Source organism: Trichosurus vulpecula, chromosome 1, assembly GCF_011100635.1.
Source record: "Trichosurus vulpecula isolate mTriVul1 chromosome 1, mTriVul1.pri, whole genome shotgun sequence".
Classification (NCBI taxonomy): domain Eukaryota; kingdom Metazoa; phylum Chordata; class Mammalia; order Diprotodontia; family Phalangeridae; genus Trichosurus; species Trichosurus vulpecula.
This window is the reverse complement of record NC_050573.1, coordinates 135,809,149-135,833,877: the sequence shown is the minus strand read 5'-3', so window position 1 is coordinate 135,833,877 and position 24,729 is coordinate 135,809,149. Positions and strand designations below refer to the sequence as shown.

The window sequence follows — 24,729 nt, the reverse complement described above, 5'->3', positions numbered from 1 at the left end:
AAGCAGCATAAAGTAACATTTAAGTGCTTTTAAATATTCAAAGTGCTTTACACATACTACCTCATTTGATGAACCTCATAGTCACCATGTGAAGTAGTTCCTTTTTATCTTATCTCCATTTTATGAAATAATTGACCTTCAGAGTGGTTAGGTGATTTTTCACAATCACATACCTGGTCATTGTCAGAAGATGCATTTGAATCCTGGGTTTCCTGATTTAAAATTCACTTACATCTTGGACTTTGAGGCCAATGCACTCTAGCCACTTCACCACAAATTGGAAAAAAAAAACACCAGTAAATGTAGGGTATAGGAGAGAAAACAGGAAGTTGGTTAGTCGGTCAACAAGCATTTATTAAGTACCAGGCACTGCACTAAGTGCTGGGGACACAAAAAAAGGCCAAAGACAGCCTGTGATTTCAGGGAGCTCAATCCAATGAGGGAGACAACATGAAAGCAATCACATACAAACAAAATTATATACGATATATTCTGTTTATATATACATATAAAAATATACATTTATAAATACACACATGTAGTCTTGATTTTGTACACAACTGTTGATGGGAAATGAGAAAACTGAGTATGAGAGAGATTTAATGACTTGCCCAGGGTCACACTTCATATATAGCTCTATCTATCTGTCATAAATTAAAGAAATCATAAAGGGAAGGTACACGTCAGAAACCGAGGAACTCGGGCCACGGCTTCCATACACCTGTCATCCCGGTTCCCCACGCCCCTTCGATTGGCCCCGCCCCTCCAGGGCTCCGCCTTCTTATTCCGAGCCGCTGCCGGGCAGATCCACGTGCATCACTATCCACAGCCCGCCTCCCTCCCAGGATCTCGGCCAATGGAATCGCCAAGACGTCATCAGATACCGCCCACGGCGCTGGTCACGTGATACCCTCACGCAGCCCTCCTTCTCAGTTGTTCTGGGTTTGGGGAAGATGGCGAAGGTTTCCGAGCTCTACGATGTGACCTGGGAAGGTAACCGTTCAGAGATTGGGGCTGGAAGGGCGCAGAAGGGTTAGCGCTTCAGTTGTCCCTAGAGATCTGGGTCGTGTGGGTCCACCTGCGGGCCGCCATGCTAGGCCTCTAGCAGTCCGAGCTGAGGGAGGGTCTGAGGAGGACCCCGGCCTAGGCCACGGGCGGTGGCCCTGGGGGTGCCCCTCTGGGCCGGCTCCTCTTGGTTTTCTGACCGACTGACCTAGCTCACTGAACGCCGGTTGCCTCTTCCGTGCGGACGGGATGCGGGGCAGGCAAGCCCCTCTCTGCGCCCACGGAGGCAGTGTGAGTGATTAGGACGGTCTTGGGCAGGCGCTGCTGGACTCTGGAGGGGATACCGGGCTGAGTGGAAAGGTTTGCGGAACAAACCCTGTACTTATCGTGTACTGTCTTTCCAAGCTCTGTTTCTCTCCTTTCGTTTCGTCTATCTTCACAAATTCATTGCTTTTCCACCCTAGAGGACCTGTCGGTGGGTGAGAAATTGTAGGCCAGCATTTACTCTGGAAGACCCTCGTTTTTGCCCCTCTTCAGGGACCAGCCCGGTGGTATTCACCGTGCTTGACATTCGTGTACTTTATGCCTGGAAGCTTCGGAATCTTAATGAACTCTTAAGAAAAGCAGCATAGCATGGGTCAGTCAGTAACCGTTTATTAAGTGCCTGCTATGTGCCAAACACTGTGTTAAATGTTGGAGGTACAAAAAAAGGTAAAAGACAGTCCCTGTCCTCAAGGAGCTTACAACCTTAACGGGGGAAACAACAGGCTAACAAATATGGACAAAGCAAACTATGTACAGGATAAATAGGAACTAGTTAACCGAGGGAAGGTTCCAGTAGAAAATGGGATTTTAGTTGGTACTTAAAGGAAGCCTGGGAGGTTAATAGGTGGAGTGGAGGAGGGAGAGCATCCCAGGGATTGGGAGAAAGCCAGAGCTGAGAGTACCTTGTTAGTGGAGAAGTCAGGAGGCCAGTGTCACTGGATCAGAGAGTAGGTTGTGGAGCATGAGGTATGAGAAGACTGGAAAGGTAGAAGAGGGGTAGGTTTTGAAGGGCTTTGAATGCCAAACAGCATTTTGTATTTGCTCTTGCCTGCAAGGAGAGTCACTGGAGTTTATTGAACAGAGAGCAGCAAGTGGAGAACCTGCACTCGAGGAAGATTACTAGCCAAATGGAGGATGGATTGGAGTGGAGAGAGACTTGAGATAGATTGATAGTTGGGTAGATAACACATATGTGATAAATCAGAGATCAACAGAGGGAAGGCTCTGTATCAGCAAGGCCTTGCTGATACAGGTTTTAACATTAAGGCAGTTCAGATAAGGCTTCTTGTAATAGGTGGGCTTTAAATTTGGACTTTTAAAGAAGTCAGGAATGTTAAGATACAGAGGAAGTGAATTCCAGACCTGGGGGACTGCCAGTGAAAATGCACAGTGGAGAGAGATTGAGTGTTTGAAAAATAACACAGAGGTCAGTTACTGGATCAAAGGGTACATGGTGGAGACTAAAGTGTAAGAAGACTAGAAAGATAGGAGGGGGCCAAGTTATGGAAGGGCTTTGCTAAGCAGAGGAGATTATCTTTGATCTTAGAGGGCATAGGGAACCACTGGAGTTTATTGAATAAGGGTGTTTTTAATCTGGGATCTGTGAACTTATTATAAAATATATTTTGATAATTTCCAATAAATTGGTTCCTTTGTAATTCTATGTATTTTATGTATTTAAAAACATTGTGAGAAGAGGTTCGTAGACTTTATCATACTATTAAAGGGGACCATGACAAAGATTGAGCCCCTGGTTGTCCCTTTTCTTTTGCCACATGGACAAAAAAGTTTTAAGAACCTCTGGCATGTCAGGTAGTCCTGAGCATTGAAAGACCTGGGTTCAAATTTTGTGTCACTGTGGGTAGGAGAGTCAGTAAAATTCTCTGAGCCTAGGTTTCCTCTCTGTACATTGATGATCATAATATCTGTATCTCCTAATCTTACAGGTTTGTGGATACGTGTCTAAATATGTAGATATTAAAACACATTGCAAACCTTACATCCCTGTGTAAGTGTCTCCTTATTCCTATTCATATATATGAGATAATAAGTAAAATAATTTTTGGCTACCTGAATCTGTTTCAATTCAGATATTTTGATGGAAGACTACCTAGAAAAGTGATAGATAGCAGCCCTCTGAATTAGATTTTTAGAGCTAGCTTCTTAAGAACTGGAATGGAAGACCACTGGTCAGAATTCTTTCTTTGATGATACAAATAATGCCTTGGCAAGTTGAGGACTGAGTTTTTATTTCAGCATTCTGTCTGGCTTACTGCTTGACTTAGAAAAAAAAATCTGCATTTTATTACTTTATCTGAGAGAAAAACAAAAGCAAACTACTTTTTTTTTAGTATTTGGAAGAAGAAACATAAGCAAGATTTTAGTATATATCAGTAATTTCTTCAAAAAGCAGTGGAATGGGAAAAACGCTGGACTGGAATTTAGAAGTGGATTCTAGGTCTGGCTAGGTCAATAACTATCTGTGTGGGCTTGAGCAAATTGTTTGCTGACTGGTAAAATGGGTATATGAGAGTAGCCAAGCTGTTAGGAGATGTGAGTGGTGGTTCTGTTTCTGCCATGAAGCACCTGTGTGACGTTGGCATATTACTTAACACTATCTCCCTCAGGTTTTTGTCTGTGAATTGAGAGGTTTTGATTAGAACAGGCAGGGACACTTAACCTAGGGCTTTTGAACTCTTTTTTTGTATTTTAGTAACTACTTAGATATAATTGATTTCCTTTAAATTCTGTGTAATGCTATGTATTTAAAAATATTACTCTGAGAAGAGATCCGTAAACTTTGCCAGGCTGCCAAAAAGATCCATGACACATAAAAAAAGTTAAGAGCCCTTGGGTTATCTATAATAGGTATCTCCACTTGTATTTTCTCACTGTCTTCTAAACCAGAGCTATCAAACTTGGACTTCAGAGTGCAGGAGGAACCAGATTAAAATATATTTGGGAAATAGTTAACAAAATAAATAAAAATACAACAGGACACACATCATCCCACATTTTCAAAGCAAGTCATTATGCTGCGTACAGGGATCCCTTTGTATGGATCAGTGGCCCCGTTTGTAATTGAGTTTGATACCACTGTTCTAAACCCTCTGCATTAGGGCTTCTTACCTCATCTTTCAAATGAAACTGCTCCCTCCAAAATTTAACTCTGCTTTAAAATGTTTGTACTTAAAGCAACCTCAGAATTATTTGTTTCTTGATGTAGTAAATAGCCAGTCTTGAAGTCATGTTCATGTCTTTACCTCCTTTGCTCTCACTGTCTTAAATGTCTACAATCCACTTTCAGCTTCATCATTGGACTGAAATTGCTCTCTTTAAAGTTACTAATCTCTTATTGGTCAAATCTAATGACCTTTTTACAATCCTCATTCTTGACCTAGACCTCTTGATCACCCTCCTCTTGATTTTTTTTCTTAATTTTTGTGACAGTTTTCTCCTGGGTCTCCTACCTGTCTGACCACTCTTCAGTCTTTTGCTGATCCTCCAGGTCATAACCACTAAACTGGGTGTTTCCAACCCACCTGTCCCTCAGATTCTATCCTGGGCTCCCTTCTCCATCTTTACGGTATCACACTCTGATCTCATCAGCTCCCATAAATTCAGTTGTCAAATGTTTGAGTTCTGTTTGCCCTGCATGAGCCTCTTTTCTGACTTTGTCTCCTTTCACCATCATTTATCCAGTAGACATCTCAACTCAACTTGTCCAAAACAGAATTCATTATCTTTCTTCCTCAACCCTCTTCTCTTCTACTTTATTACTAGTAAGGGCACCACTATTTTCCCAGTTGCCAAAGCTTACAACCTTGACTCCTCATTCACACTCATCTCCCATATCCTGAATGTTGCCAAGTTGATTTTAACTTCATAACATCCCTTGCTTCAAATCTGTCTAATCCTTCCTTCACTCAGTCGCAAAAGTGATTTTTTTTTTTAAAAACACAGGGTCTGACCATGTTGTTCCACTACTTGGTAAGTTCCAGGAGCTCACCTCTAGAATCAAATGTAAAAGCTTCTGTTTGACTTTTATAACCTGGTCCTTTTCTAATCTTCCTATGTGTTATTCCCCTCCACACACTCTACAATCTAGCAACACTGGCCTTCTTGCTCTCCATCTCATTGTATGCTCCTCTCCCAGCTCAGTACCCAATCACTGGCTATCTCCTATGCCTTGAACACTGCCTCTTAGTTTTCATCATTGGCTTAGCTCAAATCCCACTTCCTGCAAGAGGCTTTTCTGGTCCCCTTCAATGCTTGCAGTTTCCCTATGACATTAACCTTCAGTTTACCCTGTATGTAGCTTGTGTATGCATAGTCATTTGCCAGTTGTCTCCCCTGTTAGAAAGTGAGCTCCTCGAGGGCAGGGACTATGTTTTTGTCTTTTTTGTGTGGCCCCAGACCTTAGCACAGTGCCTAGCACATAGGCATTTAATAAGTACTTGTTGATTTATCTTAAAATTTAGATGGAGACAAGATATACATGAAACAAATAGTGACCAGCAGAAGGTGTAGTATATTATAATTAATTCACATTTGTTTTATATGCCAAGATTTGCTTAGCATTTTCACCATAAACCCGAGGTAAGTAGTGTATCATTATTTTTATTTTATAGCTGACAAAACAGACTGAGGGAGACTCAAGTGATTTGACCAGTCACACACTGTTTGCATGGCAGCTAGGTTGTACGATGGATAAAGCCATGAACTTGTAGTTAGAAAGACTTGAGTTCAAATTCTGCCCCAGATACTTTCTAGCTGCGACACAACTTTTTTAAAGACTCAGTTTCCTCATCTGTAAAATGGGTATAATTTATGAGGCCCAAATGAGGTAACATGTTTGTAAACCTTAAAGTGCTACATAAGTGGTAGTTATTAATTAATGTCAGTCTGGATTGGAAACAAGGTTTCCAGATTCCTAGTTCTGTTGTTCTTTACGTAGTAGCATACTACTGTAATCAGATGCTAGACTTCATGGTAAGATAATAATAAAATTCTTCCCACTAATTCCTGGAGTCAAGGGCTTCTGAGCCCAATATTTTATGTATATGGAGTATGTTTATTTGGGCTTCTTCTCAGAAAACCTGGATTCAAGTTATGCTCTGATGCTTAATAGCTTGTGGATAAGTCACTTCATTTGAGCCTTAGTTATCTCATCTGTAAGATAGTCTGGAAATAATACTTGTATTACCTTCCTCAGGGTTGTTTTGAAGAAAGTTTAATTCACTGTTATAAATGTGAGCTTCTGCTATCATTTATTACTGGGATTTGAAAATTTTATTAAACAATGATGGTTGAGAGACTTAAAATAATTTCATCTCTCCTGTCCTCTCCTTTCTCTAGACAAACTTATGTTGAACAAATAGAGGAAAAGTATTCACCTATAACAGTTTGTAGAATTTTATACTTTGAAAATTCATATTGGGGTATAGTATAGGTTTCTTACTAATCATCCTTCTTGTGTTAGGGAAATACGATTAGGGAAAACAATTTCTTTTTAGCTTTTGGAGGTCAAACTAATGTCTCAAATTGTGTACTTCTAGAGCCCTTATTTTTTTCTCTCTCTCTTTAAAATTAATTATTATTTTTTTTAGTTTACAACTCTCACTTCCACAAGTTTTTGAGTTCCAAATTTTCTCCCCTTCCCTCTCCTCCCCCCTCACTCGCCCAAGATGGCATGTAATCTGATATAGGTTCTACATATACCTTCACATTAAACTTACTTTCCCAATAATCAAGTTGTAAAGAAGAATTATAACCAATGAAATGAACCATGGGGAAAGATGTAACAAAACCTAAAATAAAATAAAATAGAGCAAATAATTTGCTTCAGTCTGCATTCAGATTCCATAATCCTTTCTCTGGATGTGAATAGCCTTTTCCATCATGAGTCTTTTGGAGCTGTTTTAGAACCTTGCATTGTTGAGAAGAGCCAAGTCTATCAAAGTTAGCATCACAGAAGTGTCTGTGGTTGTGTACAATGTTCTCTTGGTTCTGCTCCCTTCACTCATCATCAGATCATATAAATCTCTCCAGGTTCTTCTGAAGTCCATCTGCTTCTCATTTCTTATAGCATAGTAGTATTGCATTACATTCATATACCACAATTTGTTTAGCCATTCCCCAATTGATGGGCATTCCCTTGATTTCCAGTTCTTTGCTACCACAAAAAGAGCTGCAATAAATATTTTTGTACATACGGGCCCTTTGCCCCCTTGTATGCTCTCTTTGGGATACAGCCCTACAAGTGGTATTGCTGGGTCAAAGACTGTGCACATTTTTAGAGCCCTTTGGCGTAATTCCAAATTGCTCTCCAGAATGGTTGGATCAGTTCATACCTCCACCAGCAGTGCAGTAGTGTTCCAGTTTTCCCACATCTTCTCTAGCATTTATCATTTTCCTGTTTTGTCATGTTAGTCAATCTGACAGGAGAGATGTAGTACCTGAGAGTTGTTTTGATTTGCATTTAGAGCATTTTTTCATATGACTATAGATATCTTTAATTTCTTCCTCTGAAAACTGCCTGTTCATATCCTTTGACCATTTATCAATTGGGGAATGACTTGTATTCTTATAAATTTGACTCAATTCCCTGTATATTTTAGAGATGAGGCCAATTTAACATAATCAAAATTATCCATTTTGCACTTTGTGATGCTCTCTATCTCGTTTAGTCATAAATTCTTCCCATCTCCAGAAGTCTGATAGGTAAACTATTCCCTTCTCTCCCAAATTGCTTATAGTATTAGCCTTTGTATCTAAGTTGTGAATCTATTTTTACTTTATTTTGGTATATGGAGTAAGATATTAGTCTATGCCCAATTTCTGCCCTACTATTTTCCAGTTTTCCGTGAAATATTGAGCTTTTATCCCAGAAGCTGGACTCTTTAGGTTTATCAAAGAGTAGATTACTGTATTCATTGACTACTGTGTCTTGTGTACCTAACCTATTCCACTGATTCACTACTCTATTTCTTAGCCAGTACCAAGTAATTTTGATGATTGCTGCTTTATAATACAGTTTAATATCTGGTATGGCTAGGCCTCCTTCCCTAGCATTTCTTTTCATTAATTCCCTTGATATTCTGGATCTTTTGTTCTACCAGGTGAATTTTGTTATTTTATTTAGCTCTATAAAATAATTTTTTGGTAGTTTGGTATGGCATTCAACAAGTAAATTAATTTAGGAAAAATTGTCATTTTTATTATATTAGCTCAGCCTAACCAGGAGCAACTGATGCTTTTCCATTTATTTAGATATGACTTTGTTTGTGTGAGAAGTGTTTTGTAGTTGTGTTCATGTAGTTCCAGGGTTTGTATTGGCAAGTAGACTCCCAAATATTTTATAGCGTCTGCAGTAACTTTAAACGGAATTTCTCTTTCTGTCTCTTCCTGTTGGGCTTTGTTAGTATTGTATAGGAATGCCACGGATTTATGTGGGTTTGAGCTTTTATTATAGTTGAACCTTGAATGACAAAAGACTTCTTGAACTCTCCACGCATACTGATGTACCGTGACTATCCCTTGCTTTAGAAAGTATATAATGACAAACTAAAATGGTAATAACTTTTAACTGAATTTTTTATTAATAACACCTACATAATTTGAAAAATAGCAATATATTTTAAAGCCTGTTTAGTCCCTAGAAGATATGTTTACTTATTTATGGATTCAGATACCTCTTAAATCTCCAGGACCTAGAGTCTTACATTATATTTTGAAATAGATGGCAGTATCGGAAGTGGCTATGTACTAAGCAGCTGTATGTATACCCTGAGAGAAGCCTGGAAGAATGATGGATCAAATTGTGCTATCATTTACTGTACCACTTGTTATATCAGAATTTTGGATTTGGAGGAGTCTTTAAAAGTCCTCTTGCCAAGTTGCTTACCTGATGCATGATAGGATGGCCTTCTACCAACTACCCCATACTTAGGGATGTTGAAAAATTAATTATTGTACTCGTGGCTTGATTAAATAAAACTGGATGAAGAAATTCATTTATTATTGAAGGCTTATTTCTGTAACAGTTGAATTTGAAACTTAAAAGTTTTGATTTGGAGCAGTCTGTTGGTGATAAATTAGGATTGACTGAACATCAAAGGAGGAGAGATTACTGAGTGATGGTGGGGGAGGGAGAGTCTAGAAGTGGCACTGGGGAGCACGGGGTATTCTGAGCCCTCCCCCCCCCATCCCACTCACACATCAGGGGTACAAATGAAAGTGCTGCCAGGTCAGTGAGAACCAGTAGATGGGAGGAAATGGGAAGGGAAGAGATTAAAATGAAAACAAGTTTGTTAGATATGGAACAGGTACTCTATAGAGAATATTAGAAGGTGAGGCTGAGGAGGATGACAGTAAGGAAGAATGCAGTAGGGGATCTGGAATGGAGATTTGTATAATCACTGGATTGAATATGTCAGGGTGGGAGGCTGCTAATCATTGAAGAGTGAGTCTAGCAGGTTGAAAAGAAGTCTGTGCAGAGAGGTATTTTGATTTCCATCCCCCTTCATGTTACCTCTCTCTTTCAAATTTATTTCGTGTGTATTTTGCATTTTTTTTAAAATCTGTACATAATGTTGTTGACTCCAGTAGAAGGTAACTTCCTTGAGGGCGAAAGCTGTTTTTGCTTTTGCAAATGCCTAGCACATAATAGATGCTTAATAAATATTTGTTGAATTGAGTGACCTGCATATAGTCATAAAACTGGTGTCAGGGAAGGATTTTAATAATGAATTTAGGAAAAAAATATTAAGTATTTATATGTGTGAGGTCCGGTACCAATCAGTGGGGATACAAAAAAGGTACTTGTTCTCCAGGACCTTACCTTCTAATGGGGGAAATAAACATAGAGGAGGTTTCATTTGCAGTTTGAATGGAAAGTTCCTATAATCCTTATGACGTAGAGTCAGAGTTAAAACATCTTTTAAGTCATTTCCACTGACAAAAGCATATCTGTTGCTGATGTTCTTAGGTTTGGCGTTTGACAGTGCTAAAGACTTTGGTGATGAGAACTTCATTTTTTTGGCAACCATAGCTACTGAAGAGGCAGAGGCTATGGCACCTGCAGAAGCATTTGCTGGGTAACAAGAGTTGCTTCCTGTATCAGTAAGGCAAGATTCATGACCTTGAGGATGACCATGAACATGCCTGTATGGTTCAGAATCGCAAAATATGAAAAGCTCTCTAGGTTGAAGGCAGAAGAAGTATAACATTTATTTAGACACCAGAAGATCCAATCCCAAGACCAGTGACTCCAATTTGATATAGCAGTAATTGTATTCCAAAACCAGTAAGCCCACCTCAATGTAGCAATAAGGAAATTAGAACACAGTATTATAGTAAGGAACCAAGTCATCCTGTAACCTTCCCCCCTGCTAGGGCCTTCCCATAAGCAATCACTTATGAATCCTAACTGTCTGCTTCGGCTCTCCCTAAGTTCTGAAAGCCCTTGCAGTTCTAAGAGTCCTTGCAGTCTTCTGGATTCCTTGGATCCTCAGTTCTCTGATGTGTCAGTGCTGTAGATTCCCAGTTCTTTGATCTCTGAAACTCTTGTCTGCACTCTCTGCTCTGCAGTCTTTCTCAGTGCTGGCTCTCTCAAGGTTGGCTCTTCAATGCCCTCTTGATGTCTGCTTCTTAGTTCTGCTGCTCTCACATTCTGGGTTCTCTTTATATACAGTCCTAGCTGGCATCTCTTTGGCTAGAACACATATCTTTGATTGGCTGAATTCATGTACATCTGATTAGCTAGAACTCAGCGCACATACATTTGGCTCTGGTCTTAGCACCTCTCCTTAGGGCCCTGAGGATTTCACACCACTCACTAGCAAAAGGGTGTGGGCCTGGGGCCTTGCATCTAGTGAGTAAAAGGTGTAAGCCTGCCTACAATCAAGCCTCTCCTAATCAAGTTTCCCTTAACTGGCTCCACCTGAGGCCTATTGAATGGGGGTGGGGTGGGGAGGGGGAAAGATCTTTAGTTACATTATCACCACACTTCCTTAGATGACAACTGTGGGGGCTTGGAAGGAAAGAGGACCCTGGTAAACTAGTAGCAGAGGGGAGGGAGACTTTGGGGCTTACCTGCTTATCCTTGGCACTTGGTCAGTGACTAGTGTTGATGTGGAAGGGATGGTGGGCCACTTCTCCACAGGGGTTGCTTTCCTCAGTGATAGAGAGGGGCAAAAGCTGGCAGCAGGGGCCAGGTGATCTGGGGAACATTGCTTTTTCCTCTTGGGTAGAAAGGGAGGTGGTGATACTTGAGGTGGGTGGTGATTTTACTCACTTGGCAAATGCCACATCTTCCTTTGCCAGGGTGCTAGGCTTGTTCTCTGTTCTGTAGATGGGAATTGGTTGGTGTTTGATTTGAATCCAGGTCTGTCTTCCAAATTTGCAAATCCAGCACACTGTTCACTACAACAGTGAGGTCAAACTCAAAAAGAAGTAGTGCCCACCAAACCTGACCATATATTGACACAGAAAACCACATATTAACATTATGTTATGTTGTATTTTTATTTATTTTGTAAAATATTTTTTCAGTTGTGTTTTAATCAGGTTTGGCCCTGTGTGCCTGCTGGGTGTTTGACCCCATTACACTGTACCACATTACTTCTAATATGTTGCAGGTGCTCTTTTTTTTTTTTTTAATACTGTATCTGGTAGTGATGTTCAGAATCTGGCAGCCCTATGGAAGATAGATTGTTAGGGTCAGATTATAAGAAGGCTTATGTTATCTGGATGAAGTACAGACTCCTCTATTTGGCATATGAAGTTTGTCATAAACTTTCTCACCTTACCAGTCTTTATAATTTGTTTCCTGCCACCATGGCATTGCATTCCCTCCCTTCCCCTGGCTGCTCACACAGCCTAAAATATAACTAGCCTGCCTGCTGTTCCTTGAACACAATACTTTCTCTTCATCCTTCTTCCTCCTGATTTTCGTGGCCTTCTCCAAGCTTAAAAGAAGCCTGTACTTTATGCAAGAGGTCTTTCCTAGTATCTGCATGTTAGTGTCTTTTCTTCTGAGATTTTTCCCATAAACTTGGTACATTCTGTATTTGTTCCTATCTGTTTACATATTGTCTCCTCCATTAGCTTGTCAGCAATCCAAGGTCAAGGATTTTTTTTTCTTTTTAACTCCAATACTTGGTGTATTGTAAATGCTAGTTGATTATGTAGCAATCTAGGTCTGTGGTAATAAGAGCTGATGATAATGGTAGTGGTAGCTGGAGCTATAATGGAGAGGAATTCTAGAAATATTAAGTGTTGTTAGATGATGTAATTGATTGAATATAAGGAAGGCGATTTCTCCAAGGTTTCAAACCTATAGGGTACTATGTGCAGTTTACAGAAATGTAGTCATGACATCACCTCCCTGATGTCATGGTCCTCTTTGAGAACAAAGGACAGACAACTTCTATGAGTAGGAATAGGAACTGCCCCACTTGGGACCCAGCTGGAACTGGCCAGTTGAGCAACATAGCCCGTCCCTCCCCTCCCCTTCCTTCCTCTCTCTCTTGCCTTTTTCCTTCTCCTTCCCTCTCCTTTCCTCATTGATTGGCCAACAGTAGGTCCCAGGACCAAGCCCCACTTGGTCATTGTTTGGGCCCTTATTGGCTCAGAGCGAATGTAAATAGCAGTTGTTTCTGTTTTGGGCCAGAAACCATGAAGGTCTTTCCCTCCCAGATTGATTTTTTTTTTTTTTTGGAATAGGTTCTCTGCCTCACTTCTTACCTAGCCTTAAGCACTGAATGGGTGTTGCCTCAGTCAAACTGAGACCTGTTAAAGACCTTAGCTTAAAAAGGCCTAGGCCTCTCACTGCATCCATGGCCATCATCCTGATCTATATCTTGCTACTGGAACCCAGATGACTCCAGAGGAGAAAATGAGGCTGGTGACTTTGTACAGCCCTTCCTCACTTAAATCCATTTCACTTGTTGTATGTCATGATATCATCTCCCCGATTTCATGGTCCTCTTGAGAATGAAGGGCAAACCACAACAACCAACTTTAGTTTAACCAAATTTCTGAAAAGATGTTTTTACAGGTGTGTAGAGTTTGAGTTTAGAGAACATTGAGTGAGAAAATGTTTTTAGAAGCTATTATCACTATATATTTTAATTTTGTATGATCTTTGATTAGTCAGTCAATAAGCTTTATTAAGAGCCTACTGTGTGTCAGGCACTGTATGAAATGCTGGGGATACAGAATGAAGCAAAAGACAGTCTCTCTACTTGAGCTCACAGTCTAATGGGGGAGACGACAGGCAAGTAAGCTGTATAAAAGAGGGAATTCTGTGAGTGGAGCAATGGGAAAGACTTCCTGTAGTAGATGGGATATTAGCTGGGACTTAATGGAAGCCAGGGGAGCCAAGTGGCAGACATGAGGAAAGAGAGCATAGCAAATGGGAGACTGCCAGAGAGAATGCTTGAACTGAGAGGAGTATCTTGTTTGTGGAACACCAGAGAGGCTGGTCATTGTCACTGTATTGAAGAGTATGCCATGGGGAATAAGCTATAAGGATAATGGAAAGATAGGAGGAGGCTTGATGATAAAGGGCTTTGAATGCCAAACAAAGCATTTTGTGTTTTCTCCTGGAAGCAAGAGAGAACCACTGGAGTTTATTATTAGTAAGGGAGGTGGGGAATGACCTGGTCAGACCTATGCTTTAGAAAAGTCACTTCGATGGCTGAATGGAGGAAGAATTGGAATGTGGAGAGACTTGAGGCAGGCAGACTCACCAGCAAGCTATTAAAGTGGTCCAAGTGTGAGGTAATGGGAGCTTGTACCAGGGTGGTGGCGGTATCAGAAGAGAGAAGAGGGCATGTTGAGGTGTTGCAAAGGTGAAATAAACAGGCCTTGGCAATAGACTGAATATAGGAGGTGAGAGATAGGTGTTGAGGATGACTCCTAGGTTGTGAACCTGAGGGACTTGGACATTGGTGATACTTTCTATAGTTATAGGGAAGGTGGGAGCTGGTGGATGGTTTGAAGGGGGGGGAGTTCTGTTTTGGACATATTTAGTTTAAAATGTGCACATCCAGTTTGAGATGTCTGAAAGGCAGTTGGAGATGGGAGATTGGAGGTAAGACGAGAGGTTAATAAATAAATTTCATATTTATAAGCATAAAAATGGCAATAAATCCATGGAATCTGATGAGATCAGCAAGTGAAATAGTATAGAAGGAAAAGAGAAGAGGGTTCAGGACAGACCTCTTAGAAATATCTAATGATATGACCTGGATGAGAGTTCTGCAAAGGAGACTTAAAAAAAAGAGTAGTCTGATAGGAGAATCAGGAGAGAGTGGTGTCTCAAAAACCTAGAGAGAAGAGAATATTAAGGGGATGAGGGTGATCAATGGTGTGCAGAGCTGCAGAGAGATCAAGAAGAATAAGGATTGAGAAAAACCATTATATTTGGAAGTTAAGAGAGCATTGTTAACTTTTGGACTGAGCAGTTTGGTGGAATGATGAGGTTGGAAGCTTGATTGTAAGAGATTAAAAGAATGAGAGGAGAGAAAAAGTAGAGGCATCTCTTATAGACAGCCTTCTCAAGGAGTTTAGCTACAAAGGGCATACAGTATAGAGGACAAGTTATGGGTGTGGTAGGATCAAATGAGGGCTTTTTGAGGATGGAGATGACATGGGCATGTTTATAGGCAATAGGGAGATATTGAAGTGTAGAGTGAAGATGACAGCATTCTGGAAGAGACAGGATGGGTAGAGTTAAAGGATTGCCTTGGTGCTTTGAGGGCCTAGTTGAATAAAATGCAGGTATTTTATACAACTTCTTATCTGCAAGTCATTATTAGTAATATATTCAGCTTTTCCCATTGCTTTTTGTATTGATGACAGTTTCGACTCTTTGGGGATGATGGAGTTTGATGAACTGCAATCATATAGCAGTCATATACTATGAGAATAATAATGTTTAAAAAATAGATGTTGGGCAACCAATGCAGTGCAATTTTCCAGATTGGTCAGTCAGTTGACAGGCATTTAATAAGTACCTATACAAAAAAGAGGCATTAACCAGTTCATCATACATCTGTATTGCCTGCTCAAGATATGAATTAATGGACTGTTAATCCAACTGCATGTCATACCTTGGGCAATGTGCATCTTTTTCTACTTTTTTTTTTCAAGTGAATTATTAGGCTTTCTTTTTTGAGTGGCTATTGAAAGGACTGTATAATGTGGTTTTATGAAGTCAACACAATATCCTCTGCAAATTAGCACCTTGAGAATTAAGGGAATCTCTTCCCTTTGGATCTTGCAGAAGACATTTTCTGTGATAGTAGCAAACACTTTTTAAGAAGTATATGTCTTAGGGCAGTGAATAAAATTGTATACTTTGTCCTGCACCTGTCATCTACTACTTCACTAAGAGTTGGGAAAATATGCATCATCAGCAGTCCTCTGTGAAATCATAATTGGTCATTGCATTGTTTTGATATCTTTCAGAATTGTTTTCCTTTATGTTATTTTGGTCACTGTGTCGTTCTCCTGGTCCTACGTGTTTTGCTTTCTGTCATGTCATAAAGATCTTCCCAAATTTCTCTGAATTCTTCATATTTCTAATTTCTAAGAAGTTACATATGAATGTAATGAAATAGTTATTCTGTAATCTTTTTATATAACAGTTTATTCAGCCATCCTCCAGTAAAGCAATACTCACCTTCAATCTAGTTCTTTAATACTTAAATTGCTGTTATAAGTAATTCTGTGTATATGGAATTTTTCCCTCTTTCTTTGACCTCCTTAGGTTATAATGGTGACAGCCCAGCACCCTGAGCCTTAAAGCCTTGGGAACAGCAGTGCCCCACAAACCACTTGATTTGCTTCCAGGACAGCCTCTGTGCCCATTATTGAGGGAAGAAATCATTGGAGAGAGGGGACCCACATTCCTCATCACCAGTAGCAACAACTGCTGACCAGCTTCCCTGAACAGGCAGATGGGCACAGAAGCCCTGGGAGTGGCAGCAATTTCTAGACAACCAATTCTTCCAGCCCGGTCTTCATCTGAAGAGATAACTCCTAAAGGGTCTAGCCTTCTCCACCAATTGTCACCCAACTGCCATACCCAGGGTAGGCATACCTGCCTTGCTGAAGCAGCAGGACACTTGAGAGGCAGGTGGCCCCATGTGCCAGCCAGGTCACAAACCACCACCACCAGTTTGGCCACCATCTTACTTCAGACTCTGATCCCAAGAGCCTTGGGAGGAGGAGGAGGAGAAGGAGGAGGAGGAGAATCAGGAGAATCGCTTCCAGTCTAGTTAGCTATCCACCTGGGAAGCAGCTTCTGTGGAGATGTGGCCTGGCAGCTGCTCCTGAAGGTGTGCTAGACACAACTACTAAAGACCCAGAAAGGAAAGTTCTTGCCACCAAAGGCCTGTTAAATAATTCACTGTTAGAAACTGATATCCTTTTTATCAGTGGAAATGACGCTAAAGAAGGAGCATTAACATCTGCTTTGTCACTTCACCTTTCTGACCCTGGGACTTTTCTGTTTGACTTGCAGTTGAAACCTTGAATATGTGTTGAATCTCCCATTAGAATGTGAGCTTTTCAAGTGCAGGGGTTATCTTTTCTTGTTGTATCTTCAGTGTTTGGCACTTAGTATTTAATAAATGCTTCATTCATTTATTCATTCAGGGTCACAAAATCAGTTTATATCAAAGATGTAACTTGAATTCAGGTCTTCGGGCTTCAAAGCAAGCTATCTATTGCACATTGTCATTCTGTGCCATTAACAAGTTTTAAAAAATATTTTAAGTATTTAAAAGACACTCATATTCATTTTATCTTTTTGCAGTTTGTATTTTTATGCATTTTTTATAATGTATACATATACTAGTATAATAAGCGCATATAATTTCTGTATATGCAGCCATATAGTCAAAGTACATGATCTAAAATTTTTCACTGATAGGTCAACTTTTTGGTCATACTCCCCTATGTTGCTTTTGGCACTTCTGAAAGGTTGAGTGATTTGCCTGTGGTCACAACTGGTATCCACGAGAAGTAGGACTTGAATCTAGGTGCTATTGACTCCCGAGGTCTTCCCTGTATCCACTATTCTGTGCTTCCTCTCTGAATTCTTACCCTTTAATTATAAATTGATTTGTTATTGACCAAAGAAGTCAACATTTTTGTTTTTCAGAAATGCGGGATAAAATGAGAAAATGGAGGGAAGAAAACTACCGAAATAGTGAACAGATAGTAGAAGTTGGAGAGGAGTTAATTAATGAATATGCTTCCAAGCTTGGAGATGATGGTAAGTTTTTAGTTTTTATAATTATATTATATTTCATTTTTCTATAATAAGCTCAGTTGCTAGTAGATAAATCTTATGGGTGACATTGTTGATGAGAAAAAAATAACCTACCCAAGAGCTACAGAGACTGCTATAGATGTCAACCTGCTGTCCATATACCACCTGTTTCCATTGTTGACTCCAAGATATGAATTCCCTTTTATTATCCTTTAGTAGCTGAATTTTGTTGTGGGTAATTTGTACCCTGTATTAAAGATCAGTGATTTTTTTCTTTGTGGTTACACCCTCCGCTGATGCAGATAAGCAACCTAGCTTTAATTTAGCAGAAGGTCTTCAAGAGTTACTGTGAGCAAAATATTCATCCCCCTGCAGTTAACCTGGTAGTTAACACTTTCCAAATTTTGTATAGTCCTTGGGGCAACAGCTATGGTAAGTATGTTACCAAGCTAACATTTCCAGCTTGGTAGAATTTGTGAGAACTTGGTACTAATGACTTAGACTTTGAAGAACCCAGAGTCACTTCCAAACCACAATGAGATATTGAAGGACGATTTTAAATGCTATACTTTTGTGTACCACGTTGCAACATTATAGAAATTCTGATTGTAGTTTAAAAAAAAGAAAGCTCTGATTTTGGAATTAAGGGAGCAGTATTTAATATTAAAGTGTTCTGCTACTCTAGCTGTTTGACCTTGGGTAAATTAGTTCACTTTACTGGACCTCAGTTCTTTTCCTCTGTAAAGTTAGAGTAGGACTAGGTGATTTTTAAATTCTTTTCCAGATGTGTCTTGTGAGTGCTGTCACTACACAGCTGCAATTCCTTTCCACCATTAATATATCTTGACCTCAGCAAGGCATTTGAACTCATCTTTGAAGCCCATATTAGTAAAATTTGGTATTTTTGTGGCAGATTGAGTAGCTGTGGTCAGATAAATGGGTTGATATCAATTTGCTGGGAGAGCTGTGAGTTCTGTCCTTGATGCTCTCCTGTTTGTCATTTTATCAGTGTTTTGCTTGAGGATTTAGGAGACCTGCTTATCTCATTTCCTGATGGAATAGAGATATAGAGATATTGTGATCCTTGTGATCTTGATAGTCTTAAATAGGCCAAAGGCAACAAGAAATAAATTCAGAGTTCTTTATTTCAGATTTTAAAAATGCCATTGCAGAGAATAAGATAGGATAGTAGTAGCATGTGAAAAAGTCTTGCAGATTTTTGTTTAGCCACAAGTTCAATATGAGCCAAAAAAGCAAATGTAGTCAAAAAAGCAAATTTACCTCTAGGAGAGGTAAATAAAAGCAAAATGTCCAGATTATGAGAGGTAATAGTCTTCATATTCTATTTTGTTGATGAGTTGTCTCAGTCCCCATAGCAGCTATTCCAGAAATTTTCTACTTTTCTCAGTGTGTATTGTCAGTCAGAAATTTATTCACTATTATCTCCTTGCTAGGCATTTGGGCTACAGTTATAATGAGTGATACAATCCCTCCTTAGCAGGAGTTTACATTCCAGTGGGGAGGCAAAAAGGGCATATGTAAGTGTATACGGAATAAATATGAAGTACGTTTTAAGAAGTAGTTTGAGAGGGGAGGCACTAGTAGTTACTGTGATCAAGAAAGGCTTCATGTAGTGGTGCTTGAGCCAGGTCTTGGAAGATAGAGAGGGAGTCCCTGATGTGGAGGTGAAGAGAGAGTGCCATCCATGAGTGTAAAGGTGCAGAGACAGGAGATGGACCGTCAGGTAAAGAATTATGAGAAAGTCAGTTTGGCTGGTCACAGAGTATGGGAAGGAGAATAATGTACAGCAAGAGTAGAAATATAGATTGGGGCCAGGTTGTAAAGAGATTAAAAAACTAAACAAAGAAGTTTGTGTTTTATCCTATAGTTAGTAAGAATACATTGGAGTTGATTGTGTAGAAGAGTATTACCATAAGATCTGCATTTAAGGAACATCCCTGAAGGGAGAGAGAGAGGCAGGAGACCAGTTAGGAGGATAATTTCTGCAAGAAATGAGTAGAGAGAAGGGTTTCAGTATAAGATATGTTGTAGAAATAGAAATAGCAAGATTTGATGCCTGATTGGATATGTAGGGTGAGAGAGAATAAGGAGTTGAGGATAATGTCAAGGTTACAAACCTGAGATTGGAACAACTCTGCCTGTGACTGAAGCAGTGGAGTTTAGAAGAGGGAAGGTTTTGGAAGCAGAAATGATGATTTCTATTTCAGAAATATTGAGATCTCCAGGACATCCAGTTGTTTTTGTTTTTTTTGAATTTTTTTTTTGACATCCAGTTTTAATTAGGCAAATCAGTGATGTGAAATTGAAGGGGTTGGGACTATATAAAGAACTGAAATCATATGCATAAAGATGTGATAATTAAAATCATGGGAACAGATGAGGTTATTGAAAGTGTAGAGAGTTGAGGACAGGGCCTAAGACTCAGGCTTAAGAAACAACCACACTTACGGGATGTGATTTGTGTGATGAAACAGCAGTTAGATAATGTAGGAGAACTAGGAGACAATAGTGTAATGCAAGCCCAAAGAGCAAGGAAGGACTATCTCTTTGTAAGAAAGTGGGGGAAAGGAGGAGAGAGATGATATCACTGGATGCTGAAATGAGGAGAAAAGGAGTTCATTTGAATAGCCTCAGGTTTCTTAGTAAAGTAAGGGGGAAGGTCCTCAGCTGAAAGAAAGCATGGAGGCAGATGTTTGTGAGGCTTGAAGTGAGAAAAGAAGATTTGAAAAAGCTTTTGTGGGGAGTGAAATAGGGAATCACTTAGGGATGATTAAAAGGACCATTTTGCTACAGTGAAAACCCTGTTGAAGTTGGATGACATTAATTTATAGTGAGTATGATTGTGTGACTTCATTCAGCATCACATGAGTAGAAGAAACATTGTGGGAGTAATCTGGGGCCGAGGTTTAGCAAGAGACGAGCAGTGGTAGTACACGGGGACGATGGGTTTGAAAACTAATTTTATATCTGATAGAAACTTCTTAAAATTTCTTCTTGAAAAATTTCTCTATCACCAGCCAGCTTTTCCTTTTCTCTTTTGTTAGAGCAAGAAGTATCAGTATTGCTTCTTCTCTCTGGCTAATTTGGGCTTTGAATCCTATTTCCTTTGGTTCTTTCAGTTCATAGGATCATAGATTAGAACTGAAGGATCATTTGATGCCATGTAATGTAACTCCCTTGCTTTATAGAGGAAAAGACTACAGAGAAATTTAATGATTTGCCCAAGGTGACATAGCTAATGAGAGTCAGAGAGATAGCGTTTGAACTTGGCTCTTCCTGACTCCAAGGGCAGCTCTGCTATGCCATGCTGCTTCTCAGTTCCCTCCATTGGCTCTTCTTTATGCCTACATATATACTGCATCTCTATACTACTGCTATTAATAACAGCCCATATAGTACTTTAAGGTTTACGGAATGTGACATTGGGCAAAACACATAATATCTGAGTCTCAGTTTACTCATCTGTAAAATGTGGAGTTTTGACTAGATGAACTTGTATCTATCCCCAGTTCTTAGTACAGTGCCTGGCACATAGTAGTTGCTTAATAAATGATTGGTCTCTTTCCCACACTTGATATTATGGTCTTGAGCCAGTAAACATTATGAGGGAGGTAATGTAAGTATTATTTTACCCATTTTGTAGGTGGGGAAAAGGAAGTGAAGGGGTTTCCCAGGGTCACACAGTTAGCAAATTTTCAAAGGTGAGATTTAAGAGTTTTCTGTCTACAAAATTAATGTTGTTTTAAAATGTTTTATTAAATTTTTAATATTGAACATCAATACAACTAAGCTTACTTATAAGTTCTACTTAATCTCCATTTGTAAAATATACTGTTTTTTCATTCCCTTGAAGGCCCAATCACCATTTTTTGTCTATTCTAATTCACTCTAAAGTCTTTTCTTTTTGATATAATCACAGAATTTTGGTAAAGTAAAGTAAAGGTGGAAGAGGTACGGTTAGACAGCAGTTGTTATTAAAAAAAAAAAAAGACCTAAGCTCAACATGAGTTATTTGTGTTATAAAACAGCAGCCAAAAAAGATAATTTATTCTTGGAATATATTAAAGAGTTATACAGCTTAGGAAGGTGATAGTTTCACTGTCTTCTGCCCTCATAAACCTTCAAATTCAATACTGCATCAGTTCTGGGCACCATGGTTTAAGAAAGACACTGACAAGCTAGAGAGTGTCCAGAGGAAGGCAATCAAAAGAACAAATTTGGCTTGAACCCATGACATATGAGGAGCCAATGAAGAAATTGCACATTTTTAACCTGGAGAAAACAAGACCAAGGAGCAACATAATGGCTTTCTTCAAGTATCTGAAGGGCTGTCATGTGAAAGGGGGATTGACTTGCTCTATTTGGCCCCAGAAAGTAGAAGTCAGAGTAAAGGGTAAAAGGTGCAAAGATGTCAATTTACACTTAATATGAGAAAAACAGAACAACCACCAAAAAACCCTACTTCCTAACAATTTGAGCTGTCCAAAAGAAAAATGGGCTGCCTCAGAAGGTGATGGGCTTCTCCTCCTTGGAGATCTTCAAACAGAGGCTAGGTGACCACTTCTCAGGTAACTTCTGGTAAAGATTTCCCTTTTGTATATGGAGTTGGAGTGGGCAGGGCCGTCAAGGTGCCTTTCAACCAAAATTCTGTGATTATATCAAAAAGAAAAGACTATTCATTTACCTAGTTCCTTAAGGTTTACAAAGCACTTTTGCATGTATTATCTCATTTGATCCTTATAACAACCCTGTGAGATAGGTAGTTGTTTTAACAACCCAGCTAGCAGCTTCTGTGGGGGCGTAAGATGCACCCACAGCCAGCACCCAGGGGCCTGCTGGGACCCAGAAGGCTGCCGGGACGCCAGGAAAGCACAGGTTCTTTTTATCTGCTTAAACAAGGAAAGCACGGTGAAGGGGTTGACCATTTACTTTAATCCAGCATTCAGTTAGCATACAGACAACATTCATTTAGTTCAGGGGAAAACGCCAGCATTCAGTTAGCATTCAGGGGAGCATACAGACAAGCATCAAGAGACAGACCAAATACAGATTTATTGACTTACTTCAGGGGAAAAAACCAGCACCCTGAGGTTCAAAACATTCATTTAGTTCAGGGGAAAAAACAAACCAGCACCCCGAACCTCAAAAACAAAATACAAACAAATTACAAATATCAACAGACAGACCCAATACAACTCATAGTTACCAACATCTGGGCTCAGCCCGAGAGCAAGGGCTGGCCCAGAGTCACGCTTGCTTACTGCTGCTTCCCACGCCAACCGGAAGAGGAAAGAGAGCTCTTCAAGATGTCCTCTCCCCTCTTATAGAGTTTTTGACATCATCAAGCACCGCCTGAATGACCAGGGCCGATTGGTTCTCCCCCTAGCGTAGATGTTAACACCTCCCCTCAGCCAGCCCCATGACTCATCACACAGGAAGTTTTCTGCTTCCTGACATGCTCTCTGGGCTTCCTGCCCCAGAAGAGCAAGCAACAGCATCCAGAGGCTCAATGAGGTAAGCTGAGTCATTCAAAGAAAACAAAGGCCATTCTGGTCACAGTAGTGTTATCATCTGCATTTTATAATTGCAGAAACTGAGGCAGAGGTTCGGTTACTTGCCCAGGGTTACACAGCCAGTAGATGTCTGAGGCCAGATTTGGACTCAGATCTTCCTGACTCCAGACCCAGTATTCTATCCTTTGTACCACCTAGAACCTGCCTAAGGAGTCTACTAGCTAAGTTGTCCTGTCACAAAAAGATTGGACCAAGTTGCTTGTGCCTTGTTCCTTGAATCTGTTGTGTGTGGATCTATATATGTAATATTTTGTCTTTCTTGGCTAGATTGTAAGCTTCTTGAGGACAGGGATGAATTTATTTTATCTTTGTATTCTTAGTACTTACCATAGTGCCTGGAACATAGTATGGACTTAATAACACTGGTTGATTGATATCACTATAGTGTGCAAGCCATTCTTTTGTTTCTTAATCGCCTCCCTTCCATTATTTCATAAAGTTCTTTTTCGATTTATTTGTATTACTTATGTTTATATCCTAACTACATTTTGGTATTTCATTATGTTAATATGACACGATCTATTTCATGGTTCTCCTTTGGAGGACTTTAAGGATTCTTTCAGTTGATTTTTGCAGTTATATAATACTGTTACGAAAATCTTTGAAAAGATTGCTTTTCAGTTTTTTATAATACTGTCAGGGTGTATTTCTAGGAATGAAGTCAAAGAGTAGGATTTTTTTTCATAACTTTTATTATATACTGTTACATTTCTCCCCTCAAAAAGATTTAACTAATTTGTAGTTTTACCAGCAATGGAGGAATGTGTCTTTTTCCCCCACAACTCTGTCAGTGTTATGTCTTTGCTTTTTAGTATTTTTGCCAACATTATGAGATACTTCAAGTTATTTTAACTTGATTCTCTCGGATTATTAGTGAGATTGAGCATTTTTTCCAAGTGTTGACTAATAGCTTGTGTTTCCTTTTTTGACAGTTGTTTATATCCTTATGACATTTAACCATTGTGGAGTGGAAAGCACCCATGTGACTGGATATGGGGGCTTTTTATCTGCCATGTTTGCCCTAAATTTTTTTTTGAATGTTGTTTTTCTTTTGTATTTTTGTTGTTGTTTTTAATATAGTCAAACTCATCTACCTTGTCATCTTCTACTTGTTGAAGAAAAATAATTGTTTCCTTTCCACAACTGTGAACTCTAGAAATGATAGAAAAATGGCCTCATCATCTTCACACTTTCTTCACCATTTAAGTGAAGAAATTACCCCAATTCTCCTCTATGCTTCTGTAATACTGAACTCTTTTGGTACCCCTACCTTGCTAATCATTCCTTCTCTCTCCTTTTTTTTTGTTGCCTGCTTTTTCTTTGGACCTTTGATTACGTGTTCCACAAAGTGCTGCAGTCATCTCCCTTTTTCCCTTAATAGTCTCTCCGGTGGTGATCCCCATCAATTCCAGTCTCAGATATCACGTAACAAATGATATTACAGTCACTTTCTCTTTCTGTTTTCTATTTTCAGAAACAAAGGGCCTTTGTCTGTCTCACACTACCTAAATTTTCTATCTATACCTCAAATTCCATATATCTGAAATTGGGCTGCCAGACTAACTCAGCTTGCCTGCTATTTTTTAATAGTGTTATCATTTACACATATCTCAAAAGTTGCATGATCTTAGACTGGGGTGGGAAACCTGCGGCCTGGAGGCCACATGCTGCCAGCTAGGTCCATGGGTGTGGCCTTTTGACTGAATCCAAGTTTTACAGAATAAATCCTTTTATTAAGGGGATTTGTTCTGTGAAGTTTGGATTCAATCAGAGGGCTTCACTTGAAGACCTAGAGGG

At 39.6% G+C, this 24,729-nt stretch overlaps 1 protein-coding gene across 1 annotated transcript in view; it reads left to right on the top strand.

Moving 5' to 3' along the window:
- The first annotated feature begins 884 nt into the window (after positions 1–884).
- EMC2 (ER membrane protein complex subunit 2) overlaps positions 885–24,729 on the top strand; it is a 72,164-nt gene continuing 48,319 nt past the window's right edge. The window contains exons 1-2 of the mRNA XM_036738396.1: positions 885–993; positions 17,228–17,341. Coding sequence (XP_036594291.1) covers positions 954–993; positions 17,228–17,341 — 154 coding nt within the window. The 5' untranslated portion in view covers positions 885–953. The remainder of the gene's footprint in view (positions 994–17,227; positions 17,342–24,729) is intronic.